The 20,353-nt window shown below is 36.3% G+C and overlaps 2 protein-coding genes across 14 annotated transcripts; one reads left to right on the forward strand and one right to left on the reverse strand.

Annotated features, from left to right (window-relative positions):
* Positions 1-369: 369 nt before the first annotated feature.
* On the reverse strand, positions 370-10,570 carry LOC111797076 (putative helicase MAGATAMA 3). Of its 8 annotated transcripts, none has more exons than XR_015421408.1 (10): positions 10,412-10,570; positions 7,909-9,355; positions 6,812-7,000; positions 6,265-6,360; positions 5,997-6,159; positions 4,899-5,028; positions 3,038-4,804; positions 1,617-2,920; positions 1,051-1,200; positions 370-775 (listed from the first exon to the last, which is right to left on the reverse strand). XR_015421408.1 is itself a non-coding variant. In XM_023679969.2 (9 exons), exons 2-9 carry the CDS (start codon positions 9,245-9,247, stop codon positions 2,492-2,494), a joined length of 3,969 nt encoding a protein of 1,322 aa, XP_023535737.2. In that variant the 5' UTR covers positions 9,248-9,355; positions 10,412-10,570; the 3' UTR covers positions 1,378-2,491. The 8 variants fall into 8 exon arrangements, 2 of the variants coding, with proteins under 2 accessions (XP_023535737.2, XP_023535736.2); XR_015421406.1 differs by having other exon boundaries at positions 995-1,200; XR_015421407.1 differs by having other exon boundaries at positions 971-1,200.
* A 3,849-nt stretch (positions 10,571-14,419) lies between these two features.
* On the forward strand, positions 14,420-19,799 carry LOC111796463 (Transducin/WD40 repeat-like superfamily protein). Of its 6 annotated transcripts, XM_023679078.2 has the most exons (10): positions 14,420-14,695; positions 14,980-15,139; positions 15,237-15,404; positions 15,797-15,883; positions 18,152-18,286; positions 18,372-18,482; positions 18,592-18,683; positions 18,781-18,886; positions 18,975-19,061; positions 19,174-19,799. In XM_023679078.2, exons 2-10 carry the CDS (start codon positions 14,984-14,986, stop codon positions 19,585-19,587), a joined length of 1,356 nt encoding a protein of 451 aa, XP_023534846.2. In that variant the 5' UTR covers positions 14,420-14,695; positions 14,980-14,983; the 3' UTR covers positions 19,588-19,799. The 6 variants fall into 6 exon arrangements, with proteins under 6 accessions (XP_023534846.2, XP_086981040.1, XP_023534849.1 ...); XM_087124914.1 differs by lacking the exon at positions 14,420-14,695 and having other exon boundaries at positions 14,999-15,139; positions 15,214-15,404; XM_023679081.2 differs by lacking the exons at positions 14,420-14,695; positions 14,980-15,139; positions 15,237-15,404 and adding an exon at positions 16,828-16,867 and having other exon boundaries at positions 15,791-15,883.
* Positions 19,800-20,353: the final 554 nt, after the last annotated feature.

The following is a 20,353-nucleotide window of genomic DNA, read 5'->3' on the forward strand; positions in this document are numbered from 1 at the left end:
CTTCAAGGTTTTTCTCTCAAACGTATCTGCTAGGGAGAGATTTTCACATCTTTATAAAAAGTACTTTGTTCGCCTCATCTCTAACGATGTGAGATCTCACACTCCATTTCGAAAGGGCAGAGAACCCATCGTTGCCTTGACTGCATTATTAGAGTCTCTAGAAAAGTCAAAATTGAAACTAATATAAAATATGTATCATCGACCAAGAGTAGAGTAAAGTAAGGTGAGTAAAAATTGAGGTGAAATTTATGGTGGGGAAGAATGGTTTGATAGGGTTGAGGCAGTGAGTGTTGTGGTTGGAAGAATGCCTTAAATGCACGCATCAGTTGAATGTTTCACCTTTTTCACAAATCATTAGAGTTCTTCAGGGATAAACTATTGCCTTAAAACAAAATTAACACAACCAAACATGTTCAGATCACTGTCAGCTCACAACATACTAATGGACAGATTTCTTCAGCAACTTGCAAGAAGAATGAGAGATTATTGCATAGTTTGATATGGAACTCTCTTCACTCTTCAAACACTAAACCTTCATGAGTTGAACTTGAATCTCTGAGGATTCACAAGAAGAGTTTTGAGGTTTTTCTGAGCTTTTTCTGCTTACCATTGTTTCATCATCTCGGCATGTTTGGTTATGTTGAAACCAGCATTATTGTTTCCACCAAATGCAGGCACCAGCTGGTCCATATCGAACACATCCTCCTAGTGTCCTCTTGGAGTAAACGAATTTCACTTTGTTGGCTGTTTTTGTCTCCAGGGAAGGCTTTGCAACCTGTAAACAAAACAGTACGTCATCCAGCAGTGTAAACAACAAATAATGGCAGCAGGTACACAGAAATGGCAGTTTAGTATTATTAGAACTCTCCTATGGACCACAAATCATAGTGAGATGAACAGTAAATTCAGACACATTTGACTGACAAGAAACCACAAGCCACAAGGTTCCATAATCATTCAAAAGAGATACCTCTCCCTATCAGACGTTTAAAACCTTGAGGGGAAGTCCAAAGAAGACAATATCTGCTAGCGGTGAACTTAGGCTATTACAGTTGTATAGAATTGCCAATCCAGGAAGTTCGGGATGATGTTCCTGTAAAACATGTGCAGTCTCCTTTGTTGCATTCAATGAGATACCGACATACTCTCCTGGTCTGGTGGCAGATTCAAAATAGCATGCTCCATGCAATACAGATCTCACTATCAATCAAATGCATAAAACGTCATAGCTTGAGTATTGAACTAAAAACTTGTCAAAACAGACCTATAACAACATAAATAAAGAGCCTTTTGAATTAAACAATGTGGTAAAGAAACATCCTCGTCGACCATTGTGTGGACTAAAAAGAAAATAAAGTAAAAAAAAAACAGAGGGAATGATCAATTCAATACGCAAGCTACTAAAAAGAAGGCACACCGGCCATGGGTTGGGGCATTAACCCAAGTACCATGTGTAGAGTTTGTCCTGTTCAAGAATAACACATATGCACTGCACAATTTCATACAAATATTAAATGTGGTAGGCACAGTTACAACTTAGGTAGAGAAAAGGGATGGAAACTGCCAACAAAAGAATTACTATAATTTCAAATGAAGAGGGGGGGTATGGTATGTACATGTCAATTAGGCATTAACGCCATTCTAAGATTTTGACACCTTCAAACACAACCCCTGCTGCTGCTCCCCCAGGCCATTAGTTTCTGTACAAATTGTTTTCTATTCCAACCTGCTTTAGCCCCATATAACTTTAGCTCCCTCGCACCATATTCAAACTAAACAAGGGCTGAGCAGAGTGTGTTTCCTCAAAAAAGGTCGAGAAAACACAACAACATTGCAGCAACCCTAAACATTCTTACCTGCCTAAACTGTCATCTTTTCGTGCATTTTATTGTCCAAACCAATGTTTTGAACATCTTTAACGTGTGAATTTACCTCGGCCAGCTCCCCAGAGAGTTGATCTCCATCTACACGAGGGTTAATCATCAAAGACCATTTTTGCAAGTTAAGGCAATTGAGGACGGTAATTCCACTGACCACAAGCATCCAATTCAATTCCCATTTTTAACCCGTAGCTCTCGAGTTCTCGTGATGGAACATCCAGGTGCCATGATTTGATCCCTAAACATGCATACATAATACTGAGAGGAAAAGAAGCTAAGTGGCCCAACTTCACGATGAGCCTCAAACAGCACGCTCACCTTACGGTATTATGCTGCCAACCCAAAAGGATCCACTAAATCAAAGAAATGGATCCTTCCCCACTCAGAACAGATGTCTGCAGATGCCGTGCAACTTATTTCATTACTGTATGCTTTTGCTCTTCTTATCTTCAATTACTTAGGTTTAAGATTTCCGAGTCAATCACATACTCAGACACTGCTAAGGATCAGCATGCAAGGTAGGCTTCAAAAGCTTAGCATCATGAGGATGCACACATAACATTAACCAAGAGGTTTCCTCTGAACCATTAAAACCAATTCAAAAGCCATGATTAAATATCTCTCTTCCCAATAGTCCCAGCAGAACTTTGTCTTTTGTGCATACCATAATGCCAAGTATCTCTCAATTTGTCACCTGACTGATCGAAGTCTTCTGGGGAATTCTCTACCGCCGCCTTAGAAGGCCGGTAATTTCCATTCCTAGGGATTACCGCAGAGTTTGATTTCTCATCATCTTCCGATGGTGTTCCAGACCTGGACTCCACGTGTATATCCAGAGTCCTATGTCTTGGAAGAACTGATCTCAGACCCCTAATGTTGGAAGAGTTCTTCCCAGGCAAAGTAGATTGAGTAGACCCCTTCTGTCCGAGGAAGTCCTTGGGGAGAGATTCCATGTCCATGTAACAGTTCCTTGACTTCGCATCATTGATCAGCGCAGCCCAATCTTCAGACTGAATCAAAGCATTAGCATTACCCATTACCTGGTGGCAAAGAACAATATCAAAGTTTAGTTTTCAAATTGTCAGATAATAGTAAAAATATCTATTAGGTGTAAGAAAGACTGCAAAAACTCGATGGAGAGAAAAATAGAGGCATACCCACAGGGCCCTCCTGGCACGAGTCAGTGCTACATTCATTCGACGAATATCTGCAACAAAGCCAACGCCATGGTTGGAGGCACGCACACAAGACATAATAATCACGTCCCTTTCTTGACCTTGGAAAGCATCAACAGTATTAATATACAGATCCTTCCCTTCTTCAGAGATCAGAACCTCCTCAAACTCACGTTGGAGGCACTTCAATTGGAGCTTGTATGGTGTTATTATACCGACAGAAACTTTGCCTATGCCTGAAGACTTCACGGTCTTTTGAAGATGTTCATAAATACGAAGACAAAATTGTGCTTCATGAGTATTTTGATATGAAACAGATCCCCCTCTATGAGATTCCCGTCCATGCGTAATATCAAAGAAAGTGTAAGGTCTAAGTAAAGGGTCCTTGTAGTATGTCTCATCAGGTAAATTAGCAACACTTTCACTGTCAGTAAGGCGTCCTTGGTAGAAGTACCTTGAAGGGAAATCACGTATTTGAGGATGCATTCTGTACTGCACTGATAACAACATAGTGGGACATCCTGCTTGCTGGAATCTTTCAAAGAGACTTCTACTGTACAACAGTGTTCCTGCTGCTTTACTGATAACTGTGGCTGGGAGCTGCTGGGGATCTCCAACAAGCACACACCTTGCTGCACCAAGAGAAAGCGGTGGAAGAACAGCTACCTCACTGGCTTGGGCTGCCTCGTCAATAACTACCATGTCAAAACCATGAGAAAGTCTAGAAAATAATTTGCGACCACTGCTTGATACTGTAGTGAAAACTATCTCAGCCTCGTTGGCAAAACTTGCCTCAAGACTAGCTCGTGCATCCTCCATATTGAAATTGCTGTTAGATCGAAACCTGCTTTCTAAAATAACAAGGCGTGACATCTCAACTAGAATTTTATCCCTACCTTCTATAACAGCAGCAAGGTTTTGCAACAATGCATCTCTATTTTGGTCACGAGCTACCAGAACATCAGGGTCAACACCAACAGATCCTTGAGAACGGACGGCAGCTGCAGCAACATTGAGTTCTCTCTGAAGATTACTGATTTGTTGAGATAATTGATTTTCACGAACCTTTAGCTGGTGCATCCATCTAAAGATTTCATCTCGACTTTTGACCAAAAGTTGTTCTGTTCTACGCTCGACTGAAACTGCTTGAGCAGCACGAGTTTGTGAATCAACACCAACTCGAGCCACATCAGGTCGATATACCTTCATCTCCCCATCAATAAACCCCCGATCAAGAACACGAGCAAGAAGCTCATCTGTTGCAGCATTTGAAGGTGCACACACTAACATTCTAGGTTTAGGACACAGTGTGGGAAGAGTGCGGAAAAGATTTTGGTCCATGTTTTGGAGTACCTCATCAATGGATCCAGTAGTGATATGATCTGAGCTGCTCTCATGAGCTTGTTTATAGCTTTCTGGTGCTAGTTTCTTGAGCAAAGAAGTATAGTAATGCTGATACTGAACCAGATGTATAACATTTAGCATTCCCCAAACTGTATGGGTCTTACCTGTTCCAGGAGGACCTTGTACGAGTGTAAAAGGCCATGGCTCTTGCTTCTTGACTGTCCCGCTGCTTGTACCAGCAGCCGTATGAGTTGCTGCCCATTGGATTGCAGATAGCTGGGGTCCATTGAAGGTCCTATGCAGATACTCAACAAAATTTTGTGTGAAACACTCGGGCATAGCAGGTGATTGTTGCTCATACTTCGGAAATTGCTCAGGACTAGGCTGAAGGATTGAAGATTGCATCTGAAACAAATGGTAAACAATTAGCAGAATGGTAACAATTTAAAGGGGAATATATAAGGCGCCCTTGAATCCAAATAAATGCAAACACCATTACCTGCACATTGAGCCGACGAAATGCATGCAGGGCGACATACTCTCGTTGGGTTGTTGCAAGAGAACCGAGCAATGTTAAAAACCAAACATTCTTTGTCTGAAATTTTCTAAGTATATGATCTTCTTCAATCCTGCTATTCAAAAATAGTAATAATATGAAAAATCGTAGAAAATATAAGATAATATCATACAGGAAATCCTCCCCACAAGAGTTTTGAAGAAAATAGGTTTTTTTTTTTTTTTTTTTTTTTTACAAAAAGAACTTTGATAAATAGTCTTCTTTTCTGGTCAAAAAAACAATAATACCACTAATGATAAGAAATCCACAACATCAAATCCATGCTGACAATGACAACTATGTAGCTTAATAACAAAAAAACTTTTTACAAACAGAAATAGAAGTGACACAAGCTATGAGTGATGATATGCGATAACTGTAGGAGGAAATACATTTTACTTCCTTCCAGACAATTATGTTCCTTGTAAACCAAACAACAGTTAGAGTTTCCAAAAAAAAACATCCTTACAGATAAGTTTTAAGAAAATCAAACCCTAATTTATCTTCTATTCTTCTACACCATTAAAAAGAACTGTCAAGTCCCGTGCAAACCTCATTCACATTCAATTCATAAACCCACTTTATACCCAAAATAAGTTATCTAATTTTTCAGTTACTCTTCATAACTGGAACTCAAAAGTACTACCGTAGTATCAACAATGGGACTTGAAGATATCTCTGCAAGCAGTGCTAATATCTTTGTTGTGCAGCATGAGATTATAGTACTTGGAAGATACTTCCGAGTAGAATTCACATTGCACCACTCAGAACTACATTGAGAAGATACTTGACAAGTGCCTTCAAGCAGGCAGCATTATAGACGTGCATCATTAAAGGTTAACAGAAATATCACTAAGATTGAACACTGAAATAATCAATGAATTAGAACCTCACAAGTTAAGTCCATCAGAATGAAAAAAGTTTTTTTCTTCAAAATTATTCTACAAGAGGTATTATATACATTTTGTAAAATAATTCAGTCAACATAAAATGGCAAGGAAACAACCATCATCAAATTGAAGAAATTGAATATGAACCTACCTATTAGGATCATACGAGTCCCCAACATAAAAATGGAGGATAGCCCCTGGAGGATCACGGGTGTCAAGGGGAATGTGTCTTCGTACAGTTCCAGCCACACGTCCACCAGATTCAGGGTCTTCATCATCCTCCTCAGATATAGTGCTGTTCCTCTTAGATCGAACTGCTCAGCATATTTAAAGATAATTTTAGCAAGAACAATGCCATATTGAAAAAGCACTCACATCACAGTTTATTATAAGCTTGGAAGGAAAATATTATATCAGACCTGATCCAGGTCTGGGGCATGAAAGAACTGCCACATCGCCTTCCTTGAATGACCACTTGCACTCGTTTACAGGAAGAACTATTACATCATACCATCCTAAGAAAATAAGCCAGAATTAGCATCTAGTTAACTGTCTGTATAATAAGAACTTAGCGACTTTGACAAACAAGACAAGAATCAGATTGCCCTTTTCCACACAAGGGGAAGACTTGCAAAACACAATTGAAGATAGACCTTCATGATGCTGATGACAACTAAACTAATGATAAAATATTATATCTTCAAAACATAAATTAAAATAGCACATCATATGGGACATCTCTTGCTGGTTGTTAGCACCGTTTATAAATTAAACCAACTTCAATATGCTCCAACAAATTACTAGACTCAACTTCCAAGCCTATTTTTTTGTGCCCTAAATATAAAACGAACCAAAACGTATAAATAAACTTTTAACTCATTAAATAGCTAGAAATGAAACTACATGAAATTGAAATTTTCAAAAACTTATAACGAAAATATAAAAGCTGCATATAAAACTAAGTACCTCTTTCCCTCCTTTCAATATTCTTGACACGAACCATCACATGTGTATCTCTTGAGAATGATTCAGATAATTCCTCCCACGTACTGTAAAGTTGAGCCCGGCATTCCTCAAATAACAAAGGTTCGAACACTTTGATGTATTCTTCCACAGATTCAAACCGACCAGGAACACACTGGAGTTCAGTTTCCTCTGATACATGACAATGCACTCAGTTAGATGATAAATAAATTGATTGTGACAGAGAACCATCCAACTACCAAATTACAACTAGCAACAAATTAGCAGCAGTCCGAACAATAAAGTTTTAAAAAGAAAAACAAGACAATAGCTGCATGTAATGGGAGTTGTTTTTGTTATTTTATTGTTATAGAAATAATGACATGAGTACTCTTCAATATACTTCATTGTTTAACATCTAAAATTAAGAATATAACCACATGACGAGCCTAAAATGTGAAACACATTGAAGCGAAGAGAAAAAATGGAAAAACAAACATTTAGCAATATTCAATTCAAAAGCCAAGTAAACTGCATTTTATTTTTCATAGAAAAGGGTGATTTCACTCCAGCATAAAGGAAAGTTGTGGTTCAATACTCAATATGAAAGGATATCCTTCCATCCAGCAGGCTCCCTAGAGGAAAACCCGCCTCATGTAGCTGTAGGATCCGTCTGTTATGTCTGGGCCTGAGCAAGACAAACATCACACTTTATAGCCACTATTAGAGGGATCCAACTTAACCCACAATTTCAGTAAGAATATGATACAGAATCAAAATAAGCAGGCAAAAGACTGACTGCATTTTACTAACACCATAGTTTCACAGCCAATTTCTTCCTTCTGTTGTACATATACTAGAGAGTATTTGATAATGAGAACTAGAAAGCAAAACTCAGCTGCAAGCCATACAAACGCAAAAGCATGTTAGACTGTAAAATTTAAAATGTTTGCAAGTAAAAGCAGCCCAACTAATCTTGAATTAGATGGGAACTTTTTGACACAACTGCTGATAGAAACTTGGAAGAAATCAACACTCCATGCGGAAAAAAAAAAAATCAGTTCAGCAAATCATAAACTCGTGTGGAAAGAAACTTGTACCTGGGTGATGCCAAAATTTTTCATTGGTCACCTCCCGTATAAGTCGTTCAACTGATGAGTCTTGATGAGTACTGACAGAATTCTGCTTCTTGGCAGAAAGATGCTTCTTATTCATCTGCTTGTGGTCAGAAGAACTTTGATTAGACATAGCTGGTTTCCTATTGGATACCTGCATATTCCTCTGCAACCTTGGATCTGTAGGTACCTTCCATGAGCCATGTCTAGGAATTGGTGGTAAGGACGCCTCTGCTGGGACATCTCCATCATTGTTTGGCCTGTTTGGCCGAGCTAGTAACCCAGAACTCATATCACCATTACTGTCCAATTTTGATTCACCAGATTCTGAGGAAATGCCTCCTTCATGACTTGAAACATCACCTTGTTTCTGGTCTTTATTAGCCTGCTTTTCCCCAACACGTTCATTAACTTGGGTTGCAATATGAACTTCCTTCACAATGCGAGTGGTTACAGGAGGTGGAAATGCTTGCCTTCGAGGCGTTGAAGTCTTGATAGGCCCAGCCATCTTCACATCTTCTAAATTAAGAAACATTGTCTGCCTATTACGTTTCTTCCCAAGCTTGGCTTCTAGATGTTGATCTATTTTCCTCTTTCCCGGGTTATTAGCACATTTTAGAGCATGACTTGCTTCAATACCCTTGACTTCTCTTTGTTTCGGAAGCAACCCAGTGTCTTCCTGAACACTATCTGTTGATGTATCAAGTTTAACATTGCTTTCTGTATTTAGGATACTGTTGCTTTTACGATCATTTGGCTCTGGATCGGAAGTTGAAGGAACATGATTACTACTTTTATCTATGGTACTATCAGAAATTTTGGTAGTGTTCTCAGAAAAATCGCGGGAAGGAGAAAGTAGGCCCTTCTCTTGTGAAGCTTTTAACTGTTTATGCAAAACACTAACTCCATTAATATCAGCAGAACCCTCGGCATCAGACCATTCACCTTCTTCCCTTTCCACTGATTGAGTGTCTCTAGAACCTGAAACCAACACAGGTGCAGCAATCTGAACATTACTTAACTTAGATGATGATGTAGTCTTTGAATTTTGATCTGACAATTTGTTTTGTTCTTCTCCAATTTCAGGATTAGAACCAAGATTACTCCGAACAAAAGGCTGAAAACCTGATACGGAAGATGCATGAGAAAATGCATGGTTGTTTAATATTCTTTGGGGACCTCCTGATGCTGGAAACAAGTCTGAAGCATGGGAATTTGAAGATGGTTGACCCTTCTGAGGCTGGAAGACAAGACCATCGCTATCTTCATTATCCTCGACAGGGGGTTCATTAAGATCAAATAGTAATTTTCCTCGAGAACCCATGTCATACAAAAATGCATAAAAACTAAATTGTAAACAGTCCCTATTGATACAATTGTCTCCAGCGAGGATTTTGAAAAGGATCCGAGTCCAATAAACCTTGACCCTCAACTGCAAGTCCACACATAAATGAAATACAATTATATAGCATAAATAGATAAGAAAGAATCACCAACGTAGTTTAAGATGAAAAGGAAAATATGTGCAGAAGAATAACAGATCAGGAAAATCAATGTGGCAGAAAAACATCCAAGTTTTAATTGATAAATGCTTAACAATCACCATGTTTCGATGTTGTAGGGATCCAACGGACTCAATGTAAGCAAATCAACTCTCAAGAGGGAATAACTTCTACGAGAAGTGATACTAAAACGTCATTCATATAAGCATGACAAATTTTGTTTCAAGTAAAATGTATAACTTTAGATAGAATGCATAGCTTGTGATACTGCATACAACTAAAAAGCATAATCCCCATCCAGATTATTAAATCGCACGTGATTCAGGACTCCAAGAAAAGATTCCAAACGACAACCACTAACGTCACCAGACTCACCACGACACAAAACGCCAAGTGAACATTGAGCAAACTATGGGGAAGCTTTTAATTCGACCAAAACGCTTAATTGGTAAACACAGAACAACGACGTCCCCGCGTCAAACCAATTAGGTATTCATGGTCCAGAAAACAGTGCAGGACAGTTAGAGTGAAAAACCAGTAAATCGCTCCAGATCAAGAGAGCCGCCATTAAACCAAATAGACCCATTCTTTAATCACGACCAGCAAGCATCTTTTCTCTAGGGCAAAAAAGAAAAAAAAGAGAAACGGATAAATAATGCACACGCCTTCAACCAATTCCGCTTCTCCGCTCGTCAAAATTCCCAAACCCGCCAGAGCTAACCAAAATCACTTCAATCCCAGAATTCAATCCCTCATTATAATTGCAACAAAAAAACAACCTAACTTAGAGATCGAACCGACGAATATAAATCTAATCAATAATACGTACAGATTCAAAACTAATGCAACCAACCAATAGTCAAAGGCAACAATTAAGCAATTTGAATCTCATTACTGGAAGGCGACTGAACTTGAGGACGCCAACAAATTTCCAGGCGAAAAGAAGAGGAAAAAATTGGATGTTGCTCATGTTTCGAGAATTTTACCTTATGGATACTCCTTGAATCCTTGAATGCATAAATGGAGAGAGAGAGAGAGAGAGAGAGAGAGAAATATTATAGGGAGGAGAAAGGGGAGCTCTTTGATTCGAGAGTCAGAGCAAGCAAGAGCGAGGAAGAAAGCGAGCGGAAATATGAGGCAAACCAATATGTCATGGGGGTTTATATAGGAAATATCGAGACTCTTTCCGCGCTTCCGATTTTCTCCGTTCACCGTTAAATTTTCTCCCGGTTTTTTCATTTTTCTTTTTTATTTATTTATATATTAATTATCCTTTCAACACTTCGGAAACCCCAAAAAGTGCGCCTTGTATTAACATAATTACATTTTACACCCGGATTCACTGCGAATTGACTACTACGCCCCTGTGTAGATGCGAGTTCAGATCCCAAATTTGAGGGTATATTCGGTAACACGTGTATAATTATATGTTTTCAAATAAATTCACCCCTTGTTTTTTAAAATAGATAAATATTTTAATTTCTTATTTATTCAAATTTGTTTCATTTTTTAAGTTTTTATGTAATATTTGTTTTTTAGTTAGAAAAGTAAAATATTCTATCCACTTAATTAAGCTTTAATTTATAACCCATTAATATTATTTATTAAATTAAAATAAAAATAAATACACAATTTAATTCTACTCATATTTTATTTTTATTTTTACGACGAGACAAATACGATGGAGATGGAAAATAACAAAAATGATGGGCGAGCTCAATAAGAGTATTTTCGAAAATATAGTTTTTTCAAAATATTATTTAAATTCGTTTTAGTATTTATATTTTCAAATTAAATTTTAAATTTAATCTATATATTTTTACCCAACTTTAAAATTATTATTTATTATTGAAATTAATCAAATAATAATAATACATGCAAGAAAATAAAAAAAAAATTAACAATAAACTAATATTATTAACTATTTGTGAGAATTATTAAAGGTATATGAGAATAAATTTGAATATTTAAAACTATAAACACTAAAATAAAATGAAATTCAAAGTACAAAATTAAAATAGTATATTTAAAAAAAATTAATTTAATAGTTATTTGTTTTTTTTTTTTTTTAATTTGGGTTTGTTTTTTATGTGTTTTATTTTTATTAAAAAAACAAGTTAAATAAAGCTAATATTGTTGGTTTTAATAACTTAGTTTATATTTAAAAAACAATTATAAAGGGTCGATGTTAATTGAAAAACAAATGATTACTTTTGACTTTATATTCATTGAAATACGTTATTCATTAATGACACTTTTTTTTTTTTAAATATTTATTCGACTTATTTGCTAAAAAAACTTATAAAACGAAAATGATTTTTATTTTTTATATTTTTATGTACTAAAAAAGAAATTTATTTCCTGAACATTCGTGTTATAAGGGGATGTAGTTTCTATTAAATAAATATGCAAACGGAATTAGGTTAAATTCAAGCCTTTCTCTACTATTAGAGTCAAGTTCCGATCACGTGGTTTGTGTGTTATGGGTCCACCACGCTTTCGTTGCACTCCTTTGATTTTTTACTATGAAATTCTACATCCGTTTACAGATGGAAACGAAGCATTTATTATAAGGGTTGATGGATTTTTTTTTTGTTTAGTAATTTTGATAAAAAAAATAATTTTAAACTAAAAAAACAAGTAATTAAGATTTTATTGAAATACAGGATTAAAATAAAATTAATTTTAAAATACATGGACTAAAATGATATTTTAATAAAAAATTATGCAAAATTGATTAAATTTTGCTACATTAATTACAAATTAAAATCTAAAATAAATTATAAATTTGTTAATTTTGACTCCTAAATTTATTTCATTAATCTACTTATTTTTAAAATGTTGCAATTTGAACGTTTGTAAACATGTTTCATAAACTATAAAACATATTTATAATATAAAAATAAATAAACCCAGTTCAACCGGTCAAAATAGTACCTTCCATTGAGAAATCAAATGTTTAAATCTTCGTTTTAAATATATTTGAGCTCACAGATAATATATATATATATATTCGATAAAAATGTTAGAGACAACCTCATACTACTGAAACTCGCTTTTCAAGCTAGCCTTGCACATGTTCTAAGGAACCTCTTCATTGGACGAACCTAGATCGAACAAGCTGATGACTGGGCTACTCCACCCCTTTATCGAGACGGTTCTAAGATGGTAGCTAGTTGGACCAACCATGGTTTAGTTTCTCTCTTCTTTTCCGATTTTAGGCGTTTATATTTTGCTAAAAAAAGGTTAAAAAAAGGTTTCAATAATAGTAATATTATTCCACCATTATTCAAAATCACATTTGTAAATATTATTTATATATAAATGAAAATTTAATAACCTTACCAACATCCAACCTCTTATTTATTTATTTATTAGTCAAACCTCTTATTTAATTAATTGAGCTAGCAGTTATATATGTAGAGCTCCCAAGGCCCAACTTCTAACTAGTCGATATTCAATTAATTCCAATTCCAACCTGCAACAACCATCATTCCAGAGGACAATTTGGTAATTTCGTGTGTTCTATTGTTTTATATATAATAATCTTTTAATTTTTTAAATTTAAGAATATATTAGTTCCTCCAACCAAACCTAACTCCCGTGGTCCCCACCCGTTGTTCCTATTTTGCCTTTCGTTTTAAATTTATACATTATTTCCGTGCATCAATCATAATATTCTACCTTTAACTTAGACCATTTCATTTTTAGCTTCCTAAGTTTAAAATTTATGTTTCTCTTTTATTATAATTAAATTCTGAAAATAAAAACATTTTTTAAATTTTTAAATGCTTTTTTTACGGTAAAATCATTTATTTAAAAAAAATGTTTCGACTATTACCCATGAAATATTGGTACACATAATATTAGCAGTACATCTCAATTATATCCTCGAACATATTATCTCATTAATATATTTTTATCATAATTTTATTTATTCATTTTTAAGGATATTCATTTATGTTGTGAACCATGTTTTTCTCTCCAATAATTAAATGGGAACGTGAACGAATATTATATTATCCGTTATTATTCTAGTTTTTATATTATATATTTTATTTAAATTGAAATTTGAAGTTATATTTTATAATATTAAATTAAGGTGTACGTTGTTAAAAAAGTTATGGCTAAATATTTTAATTAATTTTTGTGCGTAGAATAATATAATTTAGAAAAAAAAAATATCCTTAATAAAATATTTTATTAACATTAAGGAATACTTTAATGGGCTTTTCATCAACGGCCCATTTGGCCCATAACTAGTTTACATCAACGGCCCATTGGGCCCATAAATACTGGGCTTTTCATTCGTCTTCCACTTTCCAGCCCAAATGGGCCCAAACAATAAACCATATAATTTTCTTCTACCGACAAATAATTTTATTTTAAGTATGACAAATAAAAAATAAAAATCTAATTTCTTAATTTAAATTCCCATTCAACTCCTCCACGCATTATTTTCAACTTATTTTTATTAATTAATTCAATCCTCCAATTAACTACACATACTAATTAATTATTTTATTCATTTGTGACGTCATCATTTTTGTCCACATCGATAATACTCATCTCTTCGTCCCCCTGGTAGAACGTGGTAGAAGGAAGCATTTGGACAAGGAGGATGGTTAGTGTTACATAGCTGAATCAAACTTGGCCACGTGGACCCATGAGAAGCTGACGTGCGTGTTCAACAACTGCTGATGAGTCAAACACGTGGGCACTTATTCAACTGCTGAAGACAAGGAACTGACACTTGTCCTTTCTCATCCTTCTTCTTAGCGGTTAATGTTATTAGTTATTTCCGTTGAAGAAGCTGCCTTTGCTTTGCCTTCACACGTGTAGCACCGAACGTGCGAACTGTGGGCCCTGAAAAGGCTGTGCCGGTAAGATGGGCGGTTGGTTGGGTCCCACTTTGTTCCCGACCCGACCCATTGACCTGTGATTCTATCCTTTTATTCTCTCTATATATACTGCCTTCACTCTCGGTTTTCCCTCGCTCTTTGTATCCAAAGTTCTCTACACGTTTTCTATGTAACCATCTTCTTCCTTTATCTTCCTCTTTTTTCTCCGATTCAATTCTTCCGAGCCGGAAATTCTTGCTGCTCTTCGAATCTCTTTGTTCCATCTCCTCTTTGATTTTTTTTCCAGAACGCATTTTCAATCGGTTTATTCAGAAGCTTTTGTGTGGAATTCTTCTCATCGTTCTCCATTTTATCTTTCGTCGCTGCGATTTTCATTTCCTGGAATTCTATATCGGTTTCTCAACACTCGTAAGCATAATTTTTCTCTGCGGTGTTTTATATTTAGTTTATATGTATTGTTTTTGTCGACTCTGCTCTTCGTTTCTGCTAGGTTGGTAATTTTTCACTTATGATGTGCCTGAGATGACTTTTATTGGAGTGTAATGAATTTGGAATGATTTGGATATACTCTTCTGTTATCGTTTTTTGAATCTCATTTTTAGCTGTGTGTTTCTCGGCCTCGGTTCAGGCGTGGTACGAGATTTTGTTTGTTCCTTGATATAAAACTTGAAATTACGTATCTCATTTTGCAGATCCATGGAAAATTTGGGAAACGATTTCCTCGATTACCTTGTTGATGACTATTACGACGTGGATAATTTCGATGACGACTCCTTTTTTGGTGACGACGAAACGCAGAGGAACAGCGACGCGGAATCTATGGACGATGATTTTGAAGAGGATTTTGAGATGGTAAATTATCCGTGCCTTTCCATCTTTTTCCCTTCATGTTTGCTTTGGTTAGGGGATCGAATAAACAATTACAGAAAATGACGTTCGGCTTCGACAGAGCAAGTCAAGAACTGATACATCTGCGTTGGAAGCTAGAAATGGGAAAGATATACAAGGCATACCTTGGGAGAGGCTTCATTTTACAAGGGAAAAGTGCCGCGAGACACGTTTGAAACAGTACAAAAACTACGAGAACCTCTCACGCCCTCGCGAAGACCTCGAAAAGGTCAGTGGCTCTGTCGTTATCTTACTTTTTTTGAGCCATTGCGGAATTCTCTCTCTTTTATAACTATGAGCGAATCGCTTTTCTCAATCAAACAAATTGAGAATGGGAGACGTCGATTTCGTTTGGCAAGTTGCGTTTGATTCAAGTAAATTAGCTATCGCATGTAATTCCCAATTTACTTTCTTGATTTTTAAATAATATAAAATATCGATTTACTATTCATTCACTTTTTCGTAAGCCACCCGGGCTAGTCTCCTTTATCACGTTTCAGAAATTGAAAACAAACACTTTTATGATTGAAGAATAAACATTTAAATATCATGCGATAAACTATCTTACGCTTTACATATGTATGTAATCAGTTGGTTTTCTTGCCCTTTCTCGTTGAACAGGAATGCTTGAGAGTAGAGATGGGACATGCTTTCTATAACTTTCAGTTCAATACGAGGCTTGTGAAGTCAACAATTGTGCATTTCCAGGTTGAGATTCTTATTCATTGCATTTGTTTATTCTTCTTATCATACTGGATAATTATTTTCGGTTTAGATGTTCGTATTTAAGGTTGTTTAGTTTGGAGCTGTTCTTATATCTGATTGAGGTGGACTACGATGTCTCTGCATCGTCCTTTTTTCCTTTTCTTTTTTTTCTTTATTTTTTAAAAGTTTATCCTTATTTATTTTAATTTTTTTACTCCAACCATTGCTGGGTGGTGCTTTATCCACCGAGCATGCTCAATTTGGAAAAAAAAAAGGTCGCCTGACGTAGTGGCTTTGATGAGTCGTCGGTGTTAAGATACTGATAAAATCAAATTTACCCTGAACTCACCTGCTTAAGATTTTGGGTTCAAGGGTGATTTAGCATAATATCAAAGTAGGAGTAGGAGATCTAGTGCCCAAACTCATTTAATGTAACTTCCACCCAATTAATCTTAATATACTTGGTCAGGAAGACGTTTCTCTTTAATTTATGATTCTGTGTTCTCTCAAAGGATCAGTTCCTCCCACGGCCAATATTAGTCATATTGCAGCTTAAAGAGTCTTCCTCTACCATGGATTCAAGCGCAATAGAACTAGTCTTTTATTGGTTGTGGGTGTTCAAATCATTTAGTTACAGATTTGCTTTATGCTTATGGTATTTACTATTTCCTTCGGCACTTAACACTGTTTTGTTATTGCTTTTCCCAAGTGGGTGAACTAGTTCTGTGGAGCAATTATGATAACTGTACAGTCAACTTTTGTTTTTATAATTTTTCTGTTTTTCCCTGTTGATGCAACGTTTCTTTTGATGTGTATCCTTACTTTTTCTTTCGAACTGAGGAAGTTGTTGATGTGTTACTTTAATGGCTGCTAACTATGATATATGGAATTAACCTCTCTCTGTCATCTAGGACTGCTATTTCACTTTATTTCAGCATGTAACGCAGGTGGGAGTTATAACTGAGCAGCTGGCGCAACCTTTAAATGGTATGACAGGAAACCATCTGAGCATTTAAGGCATAAGAGGCTGTATGAAAATTGCTTTAGTTAAATGTTATCGATGCCCTACACTTAGGGGTTTGTCATCGAAATATTTTATTTATCCCCTTACGCACTTAATGATGTATTTCAAATGCAAGTTCCGCTTCGATGCTTCAACTTGGATAATTTGTTTGATACTCTTCTTATTAAGTTTATTTTGTTTGGCCTATGTTGTTCTACTTTATTTTTTGGTTAAAAATGTTGGCATCTACACGTGTCAACTATAATTTTCGTTGAGTTGGCCAAAGCACGCACTCATTTTCGTTGGGAGTCTTTACTATTCTTTAATTTCGATTTATTGCTTTTGATAATTTGATACATGATTGTATTTTTAGACAGAATTTCAATTTCTCAGTTCTGGAGACTGTGTTCACTTTCACCAGTTGCTAGTCAAACATTTAATTATGTCTTGTCTTTGTATTTCTCTCAGCGAGATTGTATTTATCATAAGTCTTAAATCTTGTATCCTTCGAAGATTATCTCATGCGACTGTAAAACTGCATGTGTTATACTCTGAAACAAGGCTCAGAGTCCTGGGGTGGGGTGGAAGGGAGGAGGCAGCCTCTGCCAAGCGGGTGGGCCTCACTTATCATAGTTAACCTATGCGTTTGTATGCCACGTTTCTGTTTCTGTTTCAAGATTGTCTGGTGGTGGCCGAGTCCGTAGTTACTTTGCAAGGCCTAAAAGCATCGTTGTGGTCTCTAATTTTACCTTATTTTGTGTACTTTCTTCTTTCCAATGTTTTGTTGGAACTTTTCTTTTAGTTTTCATTCTTTTATATAGCTTTTTGGTGTCCTTGATAATTATAATGTCTTGTTGTTTCTATACAAGCAATTGGTTTTTATTTTCACCTGCTGTGTGGAATCAGCACTCTGCAGGGTGATTTGGTGAATTGTTTGTTTACTTGCTCAAAGTTGTGTTGTCCTTGTTCATATGTGAAATTCAGTGCTGTCAATTAATCACAGAATTGACGACATTTTAGTATTCTAAAGTTTATTAGTGAAGTCAGTTAGTCACAACAGAGCGATGGCATTAGGTTTCTAGAGTGTCCCAGCTGACAAGTTAGTCAAGTATTTCGCTTTCTGGAGTTTGTTGAAGCAGACACCAGAGAATCTTATTTATTCATTATTTCTTACTCGTTTTGTTATCTTAAATTTGAAGATTTTATCTCCTAAACATCCTACGGCAGTCACTGATGTCGCCACAACTTCTGTTTTTGAATCTGTGCAGCTGAGAAATCTGTTATGGGCGACTTCAAAGCATGACGTATACTTAATGCAGAACTATTCAGTGTTGCACTGGTCTTCATTGCTTCGAAGGAGCAAAGAAGTACTAAATGTAGCTAAACCAGTAGTTCCCACTTTGGTATGTGGTGCTTCGTTGTGAAGACATCCTTTCCAGATATTTGAATGCGCATATTGATTGATTATAGTTTTGATGGCTTGTGCAGAAACTCCCTGGACTGATGTCTCAGCCACTTTCCAGAGTACAGATAAGCACTATGGCGGTTAAAGAGAATCTGATTGTGGCCGGTGGTTTTCAAGGGGAACTTATTTGCAAGGTGTGCAAGTCGAGAGTTAAAAACATATGACCACACACTTGATAACTTCATATTCAGTTTCCTTGTGGGTCTGAACATTTGATTTTTGTCTTTCTTATGCTTCGTTCAGTACCTAAATCATCCTGAGGTTGCATTCTGCACAAAAATTACAGCAAACGACAATGCCATCACTAATGCTGTGGATATTTATCGAGATTCAACGTAAGCATCACTATCAATGGGCAAAATTAGCCCATTGAGTTTCCTACTAGCATACAAAAAGTTAATACCACAGTTAATGATCATTCTTTTATTGCAGTGGTAGAACAAGGATCATGACGGCGAATAATGATGCCAAAGTCAGGATTTACGATGCCGAGAATTTTTCTTCCCTTGGCTGCTTCCCGTTCGACTGGTCCGTAAATGTGAGTGCCATCCAGTCGGTTTTTCTCTGTTACTGTTTTGATAATTTGAGTGTCTAGACTGTGCCCTTACACCGTTCTCTTATTACAGAACACATCCGTCAGCCCTGATGGCAAGTTGCTTGCTGTTCTTGGGGACAGTCCAGGTTGCTTGGTCACTGATGCGAATTCTGGCCGAGTGAGTACTTCTTGCCTTACCTTTTCAGTGGATATTTATTGTGCATCATTTTAGGAAGAGAATGGAAAGGGGCAATAGAAATAGTAGAATACTAAATGGTAGGTTTGAACAGGCTATTGGGTGCCTTCAAGGGCACCTAGACTACTCTTTCACCTCCGCGTGGCACCCAAATGGTCAAATTTTGGCCACGGGAAACCAAGACACAACATGTAGGCTGTGGGATGTGAGGAAAATGTCAGAGTCCATGGCTGTTCTTAAAGGGAGGATGGGGGCTATAAGAGCTGTAAAATTCAGCTCGGATGGTAGATTTATGGCCATGGCTGAGCCAGCAGACTTCGTCCACATCTTTGATACCCAATCTGGTTATATTGAAGGGCAAGAGATTGATATGTTTGGAGAAATAGCGGGCATATGCTTCAGCCCAGATGCTGAATCTCTATTCGTTGGCGTGTCTGATCGAACCTACGGGAGCTTATTAGAGTTCAACAGAAGACGTGATAATAGGTATTTGGACTCCATGATTTAATGCCTGGCCTGGCCTGGAACCAAGTCTTCTACCCGTAAATAACCCACCCTTCAACAGTTTGTATATGGGTCTGAAAAAGGGGTAATAGAGCATAGGCATAGTACTTGTATACGGAAGTTCAGAAAATTCAGCCTGCATAGAACAAATAAGAGATCTTTTAGATTCACACGTTACAGAAGCTTGAAATCGCAAGTACAATAGTTCAAAGCAAATCATAAAAATAGCACAAATTAATTAATATCCCAAAAAATGCGAATCTTTTTTTTTTTTTTCTCTACTAATTTCATTTTTGCTTCGCGTTTTCTTGGATCTATAAGCCAATCTATAGGTGTTTCTTTCGTTTCCCTCTCATCCATTCAGTGATTTCTTTCGCTCTTGAACTTAGATCGAATGAGTTCGAATTGTAAACTCGAATCTTTGGTTGTGGCTTTTTTCTTTCTTTGTTTTTATTTGCTACCTTTATTTACTATGAGAAGAGATCCTTGGAATTATGCCTTGATACTTGGGTCTTTGTATTCTTTGGTCTCATATTTGTCTATATTTATCATTTAAGTGGACAGATTGTGTTTTAAGCAAGAAACATGGAAATAAATTGTTTGAAACTGCACTCAATGCTTATTCTTTCAACCCAATTATTCTTTACTCTTCTACCCATATCCCCTAATATTCTCATTTTTTTTGGTCAAAACTTAGATCAAAATAATAGTAATAATGAATTAATTTGTTTGTATAATCGTTGATGTAAAGAAACTAACAGCAATTTGAT

The sequence above is a fragment of the Cucurbita pepo genome, chromosome 6, assembly GCF_057944985.1.
Source record: "Cucurbita pepo subsp. pepo isolate OVF chromosome 6, ASM5794498v1, whole genome shotgun sequence".
NCBI classification, from domain to species: Eukaryota; Viridiplantae; Streptophyta; class Magnoliopsida; order Cucurbitales; family Cucurbitaceae; genus Cucurbita; species Cucurbita pepo.